Raw genomic sequence first — 12362 nt, 5'->3', positions numbered from 1 at the left:
GGCTGATGAGGTATGGTCAACCAGGTGGGCGACCAAAGTTTGTGGATGTGAGAACGAGGAGATGTAGGATTGGTGTTTCTACTAAAAATCAGGGTAAAGTTGGAAGCTCAGTAACCTTGACCTCAAGGTCAGAGGTCAGGTTTTCTCAAAATCTTGTGAATGAGATGACTCAAGAAGAAAATCACTTAGGGTTTTGGAATTGATACCATAGCTGCATCTTCTTAATATCTTGGATTAATTTGAATCTCAGTGATCTTGACCTTAAGGTCTGAGGTCAACTTTTCTGATAATCTTGTGAATACTCAAGGACTTAAACTTTTCATGGTTGTAGCAATCAGTGGTTACACAAATATAAAACAATCCCACTTAACAAACCTGATTGAAAGAAGTAGAAGACTGTCTGATGTGTTGCATTCTTATTTTTATGTGACTCTGACCACGTGCTGAACAGACTGCATTGAATAAAAGCCTTTAGAAATGCCAAAAAAGTACCAGGCACCACATGTGGTCTTTAATTTACAAGAAACTAAACGAAAACTCTGATAACACATCAGATTTCAATGTAATGTTATGGACTGGGTAGTGTGTTATAAACGAAAGGATGCCATATCATGGAAACGGAAATTATCAGCCTACAGAGGGCTGAATGCAAAGACACCTCGAAAATCAAAGTGGAAAAAATGATGCGGCTGACAAGTGTATTTAAATTATTGTATGCATGTCTGTCAGTGCAGGAGAATTTTTGTCCCAGGTCAGCCCTGCTGACAACAGGAGGGGAAATTCTCAAAAAGACTGCGGATGCCCAGGAGGATCCTCTAGATCTGGACCTGTATCACTGAGGTCCAACCTGTTGGCGATGGATGAACCAAACCATCGTGCCACAGAGGTGTTCTGCCTTTCTTGGACTTTCTCTCTATGCTCTTGAGAAAAAAAATGTCAGTCCTCCATCTGTAAAACCATTCATGTCTTGGGCCTTGTCAGATTGTTGCCCCTCTAGTGCGCCTGTTGATACAGTATCTCACAAAAGTGAGTACACCCCTCACATTTTTGTAAATATTTTATTATATCTTTTCATGGGATAACATTGAAGATATGACACTTTGATACAATGTAAAGTAGTCAGTTTACAGTTTGTATAACACTGTAAATTTGATGTCACCTTAAAATAACTCAACTTACGGCCATTATTGCCTAAAACCCTGGTAACAAAAGTGTGTACACCCTTAAATGAAAATGTCCAAATTGTGCCCAATTAGCCATTTCCCCTCCCTGCTGTCGTGTGGCTCACTAGTGTTACAAGGTCTCAGGTGCAAATGGGGAACAGGTGTGTTAAATCTGAACCCTGAAACTGAGCTGCAGCATGGTGGCCAAGACCATACAGCAGTTTAACAGGACAGGTTCCACTCAGAACAAACCTCGCCATGGTCGACCAAAGAAGTTGAGTGCACGTGCTCAGCACCATATCCAGAGGTAGTCTTTTGAAAATAGATGTATGAGTGCTGCCAGCATTGCTGCAGAGGTGTGGAGGGTCAACCTGTCAGTGCTCAGACCATACGCTGCAAACTGCATCACATGGCTGTCATCCCAGAAGGAAGCCTCTTCGAAAGATAATGCACAAGACAGTCCGCAGTTTGCTGAAAACGAGGACATGGATTACCTGTGGTCTGATGAGACCAAGATAAACTTATTTGGTTCAGATGGTATCAGGGGTGTGTCTCCACACTTAAAGCCTATTGAGCATCTATGGGGTGTCCTCAAATGGAAGATGGAGGAGCACAAGGTCTCTAACATCCACCTGCACAATGATGCCATCATGAAGGAGTGGAAGAGGATTCCAGTGGCACCTTGTGACGCTCTAGTGAACTCCATGCCCAACAAAGTTAAGGCAGTGTTGGAAAATAATGGTGGCCACACAAAATATTGACACTTTGGGCACAGTTTGGACATTTTAACTTAAGGGTGTATTCACTTTTGTTGCCAGCAGTTTAGACATTAATGGCTGTATGTTGAGGTATTTTAAGGTGACCTCAAAGTTACTCAAAAAATGTAAAGGCTGTACTCACTTCTGTAAGATAATGTAATTTCATTAACTGACCAGAACAATATCTCAGATATTTAACTAACTTGATGCTATACTCTAAATAAAAAGTGTTCTGTAATTATCCTTTTCATCTAGGCCTGTACAAAAAAGATGAATGAAAAAGCTTTCATTTTGCTAAAATGCCCAAATTCGAACATTTTTCTGTGGATTGAAGTTCATCCAGTGCTAATGCCTCCTGTTAACGTTGCTGACAAGACATTAGAATTCTTTATTTAACAAAATAAATATCTGCTCCTTGTAAAACAAGAGGCGACGGAAAGCCAGTGGGTTGTCCTTTTTTTCTGACTCAGAATGAAAGTGAAAGTTAAAAAGCCAGTTAAGACTGTACAACCCAGTCCAGGCATCACATCTCCGGTGAAGAGGAGCGTGTAATGTAAGTTGAACTTGATCGACCATTTGCGGTCATTTATATTAGTACGGCCTTTACGACTTATATGTCTCCTCGGTGTATAACAGATGCAGGCAACCGAAACCTACGGGTTTGTGTATTACGCTCAGTCGACGTGGAGAAACGCGGCCGACCGAGTTATCCGCGTTCAAAAGCCATTCAAGAGCTGAGGACTGTAGGCTGCTTGTCTCTGACGCTGACTCGGAGGTCTTGTGATAAACTCTTGCTTGAAAATCTCCTTATAATTGTAATATAATATACATATAAATTATAAAGCTGTTTTGTTGGTTTCGTATATGGTGTGCGGTGTGTGCGCGTGACCTGTTCTTTCTGAGAACAGCGACACCAGCAACAGTTTGTTGACCGTGACTTATGTCCTGTGAATGTGGACACATATACATATATAAGTGTGTGTGTGTGTGTGTGTGTGTGTGTGTGTGTGTGTGTGTGTGTGTGTGAGAGAGAGAGAGAGAGAGAGAGAGAGAGAGAATATGTACAGGTAACGTGTTCAAAGTTCAAGTTCAAAGTTCCAGTTTGGAAGGATTATTCGCTGGTTTGTTGTCGCTGTTCTCAGGTTACATTCAAATTCTCTATGCAAACAAACTGGCGTCTGTCCCACGATAGTGCTTCTGTCTGTGCATTAGGAGTTTTTGTTGTGGATCAAGCTTAGTTAGTGTACAGCCTGTGAACAGCCAGAGAACAGTGTGGTCTGTTTCTGACTGTGTGTGTGTGTGTGTGTTCAAAAAACTGCAGTGCGGTTTTGAGCCAGAAGCTGCTGTCCCGTTTAATCAGCGCCTATAAACCACTAAACGCGCCTCTCATTATTCATGTAAGAGAAATGCTTCTTTTTGTGCTGTGAGCATGAATCATGAAACTGTGACGGCAGTAAATACACACAGTGAGACAGAGTCATAATGTGCTGACCTGGAGTGAGAGTTAGACTATACCTGTGCGCTAAATATAAGTCTAAGTACATATATGTCTGTGAGAGAGAAGCTGCCCGCCAGCTGCAGAACGAGGTTGTGGGTTGACAGTTGACACAAACATTGGGCTAACATTAGTGTGTGGACATGTTGTCTCGGTCACAGGTCCATGGAAAAAATAGTTGAATGAAATCCAAAAACTTTGTCTTGATCATTTGTTGTTGCCTGTTGCCTTTCTTCATGTCATCTCCCTGCTCTCACCCCCCACAATTTCTCTTGGTCTGTTCTGTAACTTATCTAGCTACAAGAGGCAAAACAAGCCAAAAAGAACAGAAACAACTGGCAACGTGAGGGGCCTGAATAATAGACTGACACAGCAGTGTCAATACAGATATCGTACAAACGGGCCAGACTCTCAGGGCAGTATCGTCCGAAGGAAGGGAAAGAAAATAAGCGCACACATATCAGGATCATATCAATATTTCTGTATCCTGCATTCTGTGACCTCGGGCTTCGTGACATTTTGCAAACTTCATTTTGACCTGTTGTCTCAGTTGCATGAACAGGATGTGGAGAAGTTAATTAATGCTCATCTGGAGCCTGCAGATGTCTCCCAGCTGCACTCAAGAAATTCTTACTCTGCTGCACAGCCATAACTGCTTTCAGAATTAAAAAAGCATTTCTGTACAAAATTGTAATGCATTGCACTTGAATTTTGTGACGTGTATATGAAGTAGATTAATCATGCATACAGAAAAAAACAGAACATAAACAAAAACACAGGCAAACCAAGGAGCAGAGACGGCAGCTGAGCTGACTCCTCTGTAACTTGTGATCCATGACGCTATAACACTTTGGAGGGAAGAAAACCACAGAAAATGACACATTGATTTATATTCTTTTGCTCTTTTAGTTGCAGTGGTCATAATATGTGGCACAGTTTCAGCTGAAATAAAAAGAAAAACTAACTGGACACTTTCTCTTTCAGTATGACTCCTCATTTATAGACCCATTAAAAAATGCAACCCACCGAACGGGCCGCAGAAAATAAATGAATGGACATTATATCAGAATTACATTTGCAAACCATTTAATTCCATATTTGAAAGAGGAAGATGAAATGGCACAATAGTTGGCACAAGGGTTACAAGTTTGAATCCATCAGCTGACTGGATCCTTTCTCTGTAGATTTGCATGTTTTCTATGCTTGTGCCGGTTCTCTCCGGGTACTCCAGCTTCCTCCAACAATCCAAAGTCATGTATGTTTGATTAGCCCTGCAATAGATTGGTGACCTGTCCAGGGTCTGCCCCGCTCTCATCCAGTGTCAGAAATGGATGTTAAATCTAAGATCATCAGTATCCTATTTTTTTTTATTTTTTTTAAAGGGTCAATATAAGAGAAGTTTTTGATACTAGAAATTTGCCTGGTATAAGTCATGCAATATAAATATCAGGAGCATGGTGCACAACACTGAAAGTCTGTAGAAAAACAACAAGTTGTTTTTGTCTATAAAATTGCAATGTTTAGTTACAAAAACATGTGGCACTTGTCATATACTGTGTTGCCTATGTTGAGCGGGTGGGCATTGCGGCTTTACGCCACCCTGACAGGCTTTGCGGCAGGGCTGTCCGTGGCAGTTCTACACCCGTTGTTGTGCTGTAATAACCCATGCTGGATATACGCTCAATAAAGCAGCATCACAAGAAAGCTATCGAGTGGTCATTCTACAGCACTGAGCCTATTTTTCAGTAAATCCTGGTTCCCATGAAGCCATTTATATATAAAAATAAATAAATAAACGTGTGCTAATATCCTATGCTGGAAGGAAAGTTTAGTTTTCTGTTTTTAAATTAAGATGACATACCAATCTAGCTTTCTTTTCAAAAACACATAAATGTATATGTAACATGTACATAATTTTTTTTTGTTTTAATCTGGGTAGCTTAAAGTTTTAATGAGCTAGGAGTGTTTAATATAAAAGAAAACCTGACAAATGAGCTCATTTTGCAGAAACTCCTTTTTACAAAGTGTCAGATTTTTTGGATTGATGAGTAACAGCTTGGTAATAAAATGAATTTAACTCCATTACGCCAATGTAAACACTAAGCTAGGCCCATCTTCCCAGTCATGATAAAACTGTGGACACGTCCACCTCCTGTCGCTGCGTTTGCATAACCTCTGGTGACCTTTTCTTTTTCATTCTCACAGCCAGCGTAGAGTGTGGCTCCCTTGAACAAAAGTGAAAACACATGTGATACATGTGGCATAAAGAAAGAAACCAAGCATGAGCAATCATACTGAGTGGGCACAAAAACTTTATATAGTTTTAAAGACCAGTCCTTCTGTCTTTTGCCCACTAACAAAACTTATTTAGTAACATACCAGTGAAAATGAATGCCTTCAAACAAGCAGACTCTGGGCCCTACAGACTGCTTTTCCCTTGTTCAGTGCTATGCATTTCTCTACCGTTAAGTTCAGTCATCATTCTCTAAATGAACAATAATATTACATAGGCAGGAGAGAAACATTAACATTAATTTTTTTTTCGCTTGTAAAAATTGCATACTCCTGTTTTTGTGCAGGAATTTCCCCCAGAAATACTTTTGCTGAGTGGGATAATGAACACACACACACACCACCCCAACCTGATGTGCTGCATCTTCTCAGGACTTTGTTACACTTAAATGTGTTTTGCATCTCACCGTTTGATTCATAGAAGCAGATCCCTGTGACATAAAACAGGTATACACTGATCGCCACGTAATAACTGTCAATTTTAACTGTCTTTTCAGGTAAAGAAACATGGCCTCCAGTGGAATCATTGTATTCATTTTCCCTGTCCTCTGCATCTGTGCAGTTAAGAGTGGTAAGTTTGTTCATAGAGAACTTTAAGCATGGAGTGGTGTTTGGTAGTCATGTGACCTCAAATCTAATTTTGCTTTCTTTTATACAGGATTTGTGAAAGTGGAATGCAAAGCTGAAAATGTGGGACACTATGGCCAACAGTCACTGCTGGAGTGTGTCGTCAAAACATCATCAGATGTAAATGATCCAAATATTCGTATGGTTGCTTGGAAAAAACTGACCTCTCCAGAAGACGAAGGTGATCTCGTGTTGGGTTTTAATAGTGGGAAATTGGACCGGCCAAAGCGAGGCTACAGGTTTGCTGAACCATCATGGAACGAGAAGAACATGAATGTATCTCTGCTCATCACCAACACTGCAGTGGCAGACGATGGAGATTACAAGTGCATGGTGATCACAGACAGTGGTGATGACAGCATAGTCACTACGCTTAAAGTCCAAGGTAACACTGAAACATTTTTATATTTTTAAATCAAGGATGTTTTTACATTTTTTAAACACCTTGTAAGCAATGAAGATTGTCTAGAGATTTGGGGACTTTCCAGGCCAATCAGATTGGTATTCCCCTTGAGCAACTCTAGGCTTGTCTGCTTACTTTCAGTTTCATTGTGACAGCAGTAACATCTAGAAATACTAGTTGTACAAGTACTTGCAGCCATTTACTTAAGCAGCTTGTACTGTTTGACTTGTAACTTCTTAATGCATGTGAACTACTATGATTATCACATTTTAAGATATTTAATTGAGGTAATTTTATTTGACATCAAGGTGTAATGTTCAACTCAGTGATTGTGCTTTCCATTTCGTCTCTGCAGCCAAATACAGTATCTCGACTGTATACTCCATCCCTGAGAAAATTGTCCCAAATACAGACAGTACCCTGGTCTGTGAGTCTCGTGGAGGCTACCCACAGGGAACAATTCGCTGGTTTGTTGAAGAGAAACATGACTGGACAGGAAGCTCTGAAATGGAGGCAAAACAGTCAGACGATGGTTTGTTTCAACTCACAAGCAGACTGTCTTTGTTGAGAGGATCCACTTTCTCAAAGTATACCTGCGCTGTGTTCAATGCCAGTGGAGGCAAAGAGAATGAGAAAACATTTGAAACCAACAAACCATCACCCAGAGAATCTCCAGGTATAGTTTATGACACGCTATTATGCACCACACATGATAGTTGTTATGCCTGCTGGCACCATCCTACTGCTCACAATACTGTTTAGTAATTTCAGCCAAAGTGGAATCAGAGAGAATTTAAATCTGAACCAGCCCCACCCCCCCACTCCACCCCCAAAAGTGTATATGCAATTTATGTAACCATTAAACACTTTATTGTTTGTGCATATGGGAGATTTAATGGGGGCTGAATTAGAAACCTCTAAGCACTAAAGTGTGTAGGTAATATTTACATATTTTTAAAAACAAAGAAATCCTGTAAATGTCAAACCATAATAAAATAGGAGCTCCACAGAGTAATTAGCAAAAATAGAGTTCTGATTCACATTTAGATGATTTCATAGATATTTTATGTTTTTTATTTTATATATAACAAAAATGAAAGACTGTCTGTGCTGTAGTTTTTTTACACTCTTCAGTAATAAACAGTTTGCAATATGTTCCTTACCAAAAAATTCTAAACTTAAAACAGTCTGGGTGATGCTTCGTTTGTCATGGAAAATGTAACTTAAAGATGAAATTTGAAAATGCAAACTTATTATCAGGTTTTCTTGGCAACTATCCAGCCACTCAGATCATTATCTGTAGTTCTGTCATCTGTCACACGGTAGCAATAATGCAAATATTACCCTCTATGTTGTTCTTGTTTACTCTCTGCTTCTGCAAGTTTAGTGTTTTAACATGAAGCAGATGTTCAATTTGTACTGACTCCTGTGTCTGTTGTAAGTGAATGTAAGAATGAATGAATCTAACGTGTACTCTCTGTACTTTTAAAGAAGAGCACACTTCACCAGATTATACCTCCAAAGTAGTTGCTCCTTTGGTGGTTATCGGCTCGCTGATCATAGGGTTGCTGTTGCTGTTGTTGTACAAAAGGCGATCTCAAAGTGAGTAATTGTTTTGTTTTTTTTTATTAAAATGACTTGATGAACTGTATGTGATTAAATAATAAAATATTTGTGAGTAAAGACAAATGAGACATAGAGAAATACATTTAAATATCTAAAGTCGTTCATATTTGAATATTTTTAATAAGGCTACATAATTATTCAAATTTCTGCATGTGGAACTCAGAGTTATGAATAGCTGTGAATAACTGTAAATATTCTTAGTATTGAACAAAAGAAAAGATCATAATCATGCAGCCCTACTGGTGAGCAGTGACTGTATTATCAATGTACAATTACAGCAGTGGTGCCATTAGTTTGACTAGATTCAGAAACTGATTAAAGTTTTTAATACGATATTTGAGCTCCAGCATTCTTCCATGCCATGTGAGAGTTCATCACCTGCTTCCTGTAAACAATACAAGCTGAAAGGAAAAAACGTGCAGCATGATGCTAACGTGAAGCAGAAAAACCTGTAATGCTCGAGGCCATGTAATTCAGGATGGAAAAATACACTCCCATCATTGTTGTGCTGGTTTAAATGCGCCTTTTAAAAACTGAACAAGTTCAAACAGCAGTCTAAAATACTTTCCATTATTAAACATCAGATAGATGATGAAATACAGCGAAAGATATCTGCAGGGAGAACTCACTGCTGTGACATTTTTTTGACAGAGGCTCGGAGGAACTCTACAGCACCCCTTATGGGTACGCCCATTTTTGGACATATTATTACTGCTCTTTTGTTTCTCCTTTCTAACTTGCTATAAAGGATGAACACTTGCTGTGTCTGTAGAGATTTGGAGAGGTTCTATTTATCCTTCTATCGGCTTTTTAATCTACCTGAATCTGAGAACTGCTGAAATATTAAAAAGCGCTGTTTGCTGGGTTTTTTTTTTTTTTAAGTGTATTTGTCTATAGAACTAAGTTTTCTAAATCTTTTGGTCATTTTGCTAGTTTGGATATTATTATTAGACATTATTATTGCACATTATTATTTCAGCTGTAAATATTTGAAATATTTGAAGGAATATTTTTGAGATAAAAATGGCTACATTCTCCACAGAAGGTTCAAACAAAACATTTAACAAAAACTTTTGGATTAAGGTTCACAAATCCACTTGAATCATGTGCTGGTCATTAAACAAGGATCTATATTGTTACTGGACTGAATAGCCATCAGTTTCCACTGAGCATCCATTCCCTTCCTTTGAGAATTATTTATTTATTTGCTTTGGTCACATTACTCCTGTGTCAGATAGTTACTGCTGGGTTTCCCTCTATGCTTGCATGGCATGATCTTGTTTAACATGGTTATGGTTTTATATCTATCATTAGCTGTCAAATCATTCATTGTAAAACACAGTCAAATCTTATACAGTGTTATCATTTTTTCTAGATCGTCGTGATGCGGCTCCTACAGATGTTGAGGAAGGTACGTAAATCACATCAGTCTGACTGTCGGTGTTTAACTAATAACACTTTGTGTTATTACAGCTTTAATTATCAAACCGTAAGATTTCATTCAGATTTTAATGTTAAATCTTTTGGCAGGTTATAACTCTCACGAAGATGAACCAATCAATCAAGACCAGTCCTGAGGTAAGAAAAACTCAAAATCTCTACTTGGACTTCGCTTCTGTGTTTACAGGCAGGCATATATCAATTTATAGATAAGGATAAGAACATAAACCATCAAAAGTCTAAACACTCACTCTCTCTCTCTCTCTCTCTCTGCAGGAGGCACCTTGTACCAGATGAATATACTGTAATAATCTACTGCCAAGACTCCCTTGTTTGCTAACTGCAGTCTGTCTCTGTACTTTCCTTTTGTGTAACCAGGAATAGCCTATATTCCTCTGATTTAGCAGACAAGCTGTAAGATCTTTATTCACATAAGCTCTGTATTTAAACAAGCAGGTCTTGAGCTTAAACCAACATCCTCGCTGAATCAAGCCAAGATCAACTATAAGAGAGGGGGATGTTACAGGCCAAGGGACTTTAAAACAAGGCTCAAAGTGGAACATCACCAAGATGTTTCATAAGAGTTGTTTGGTTGAGGAAATGTTTATACATAAACAATACAACTTTATCAAGTCTATGTAGAAACTGTAGCCTTTGGCAGCCAATCAGGAGCAGCATTTCTTCTCACTTCCTCTTCTTATGTTCTGTCAGGGTTGTAAGGGGAATAATAAATCATGTTTTGGGATAGCGGCAAGTTTTTATATCTTCCTGTATGAACAGTATATATATATATATATACGTGTGTGTGTCTGTGTGTGTTAAGTGGCTCTAACTGAGGTTAGCTGACCTGATCTTTTCCAATGATCCATGTAACTCAGTAATTTGTCTGAGAAGTGTAAATGTGCCAAAAGTTAGCAACAATTACTCTTACTGTTAGCAAATCCCATCAAAAATAAAAAATCACCAGTTTGCTCGTACAGTTCCAAAGTTTTCCAAGTGTAAGCTATATAAATATATTGTTTTATAAAATATGTTAATGTCACATAGACAATGAGATGAGATATGTAGGACTGCTTGGCACTGAATTGCTGAAAACACTGGATGTTTGTCAGAGCAACATTTCACTGCCTTGAATGTTGTTCTGACAAACTATCAACTGTTATTATTTCACAAGGAACAGTTGTTTTTTTCCCTCTAGGATTTGTTGCTATTTTTTAAGTGTTTTTGTTCAGGAGTTTGCTTTTTTGTGTGTTTTTTCCAATTGTCGTATCTCTTTAAGTTTAAGTCATACTCCTCTTAACTCACTGGGAACAGTTTGATGTAGGAAAGTTCATATCCTTTTTCTCACCACTGGTAATTTCATGTCACATGATTAGCACCTGTCACTTGTGAAATACATGGTATGTGGTCTCTAAAAGCCAAATGCACTATATTATTTTTGTTTGAGCCGTGACTCTGTTTATGCAACTTTTGTCAAGTTCACTGTGAAATCAATCCATGCAAACTCTGGTGGTAAAAGTTTGGTTTCATTCTATTCTTCAGATAAGAGCTTGTACAAAAAGTCTTATCAGGAAGTCTCTGGTACAGTACCAAGATTAATCATTCACCAACAAGTCAATAATTTGCCATCGATTTTTTACGATGAAAAAAACACGAGCTTAACAATAAAACAATTCTAATTTAAGCTCTACTTTCAACGTTGAATCAGAAGAAACACTTACTACCAAAAATGTTAAACAATCACCTGTAAAGTTTTGTATATACTGTGTTTTTAAATCTGTGAATTGATACTCCAGTTTAGGTGTAGATAAACCTTGCTCTGATCTGTTAAGTACAAAGAAAGTTAAAGTTTCTTTACAGTTCGCTTTATTTGAACGACATCTGTTCATTATTGTTTTGTAACATGATTAAAAGTTCTAAAAGGATTCTGTGTGATGACGGATATTTGGGATGATTTTTTGCTGACTCTTAGACTGTATTTACTAGTTCCTGTTCATGTTGCACACATTTCTAGATAAAATAATGTCACTTTCTTGTTTATTCCTTAAATTTCAAAAGAACATAGATACATGTGATCTAGCATGAACCGTCAATTGTTGCCCCAGCAACAAAAACATTACCATTATCAATAACATCTCTGGTCTCTGTTTTAAAGATAAAAGCTTCTTCCTGCTGCTCCCTGAACCACTACAGTTGGTGGCTTTGCATGTTTAATTTGGCACTGTTTTTAACAGATGCTGGTCTGTAACCCTTCCATTTATCTGGACTTGGGAACAGCACCAGGCGTACACAAGCCAGTGATATTCTGTGCAGATTTGTGTGGGTGTTACAAAGATGCATTCAAAATTATCTTGTTTGTAATCTGTCTGTTCAGATAAGATCACGCTGGTTATGTTTTTTGTACTTCTCACATACTTTTGCACATAGTACTTTGAACAAGCCTTTCTCTTTACAGTTTATGCTGTCTTTCCTGCAAATGCCCACTGAGCATGCACTTCTCCCTTAATAATAATGTGTAGATTAGGAGGCAGTGGTATTTAGACATGTACTTAAGTTCA

General features: G+C 38.3%; 1 protein-coding gene across 2 annotated transcripts; it reads left to right on the top strand.

The window, feature by feature from the left end:
- Positions 1-2400: 2400 nt before the first annotated feature.
- Positions 2401-11817, top strand: LOC146668303 (butyrophilin subfamily 1 member A1). 2 transcript variants are annotated; one of them, XM_085410193.1, is made up of 9 exons: positions 2401-2474; positions 6206-6279; positions 6367-6720; positions 7094-7414; positions 8230-8340; positions 9016-9048; positions 9740-9775; positions 9895-9942; positions 10081-11817. In XM_085410193.1, the coding sequence occupies exons 2-8, from the start codon at positions 6216-6218 to the stop codon at positions 9939-9941; spliced, it is 966 nt and encodes a 321-aa protein (XP_085266319.1). In that variant the 5' UTR covers positions 2401-2474; positions 6206-6215; the 3' UTR covers position 9942; positions 10081-11817. The 2 variants fall into 2 exon arrangements, with proteins under 2 accessions (XP_085266319.1, XP_085266320.1); XM_085410194.1 differs by lacking the exon at positions 9016-9048 and having other exon boundaries at positions 10081-11813.
- Positions 11818-12362: the final 545 nt, after the last annotated feature.

Source organism: Rhamphochromis longiceps, linkage group LG6, assembly GCF_057381845.1.
Source record: "Rhamphochromis longiceps isolate RC_006_pf linkage group LG6, R_longiceps_female_GT1.1, whole genome shotgun sequence".
Lineage (NCBI taxonomy): Eukaryota > Metazoa > Chordata > Actinopteri > Cichliformes > Cichlidae > Rhamphochromis > Rhamphochromis longiceps.
Note: the sequence above shows the minus strand (reverse complement) of the source record. Positions and strands in the feature narration are given on the sequence as shown.

Bases quoted from the DNA above. Each gene is read 5' to 3' on its own strand.
- LOC146668303 (XM_085410193.1), top strand. From the start codon at position 6,216: ATGGCCTCCAGTGGAATCATTGTATTCATTTTCCCTGTCCTCTGCATC. The intron at 6,280-6,366 runs GTAAGTTTGTTC...TCTTTTATACAG, and splicing joins CATCTGTGCAGTTAAGAGTG to GATTTGTGAAAGTGGAATGC. The intron at 9,776-9,894 runs GTACGTAAATCA...ATCTTTTGGCAG, and splicing joins TCCTACAGATGTTGAGGAAG to GTTATAACTCTCACGAAGAT.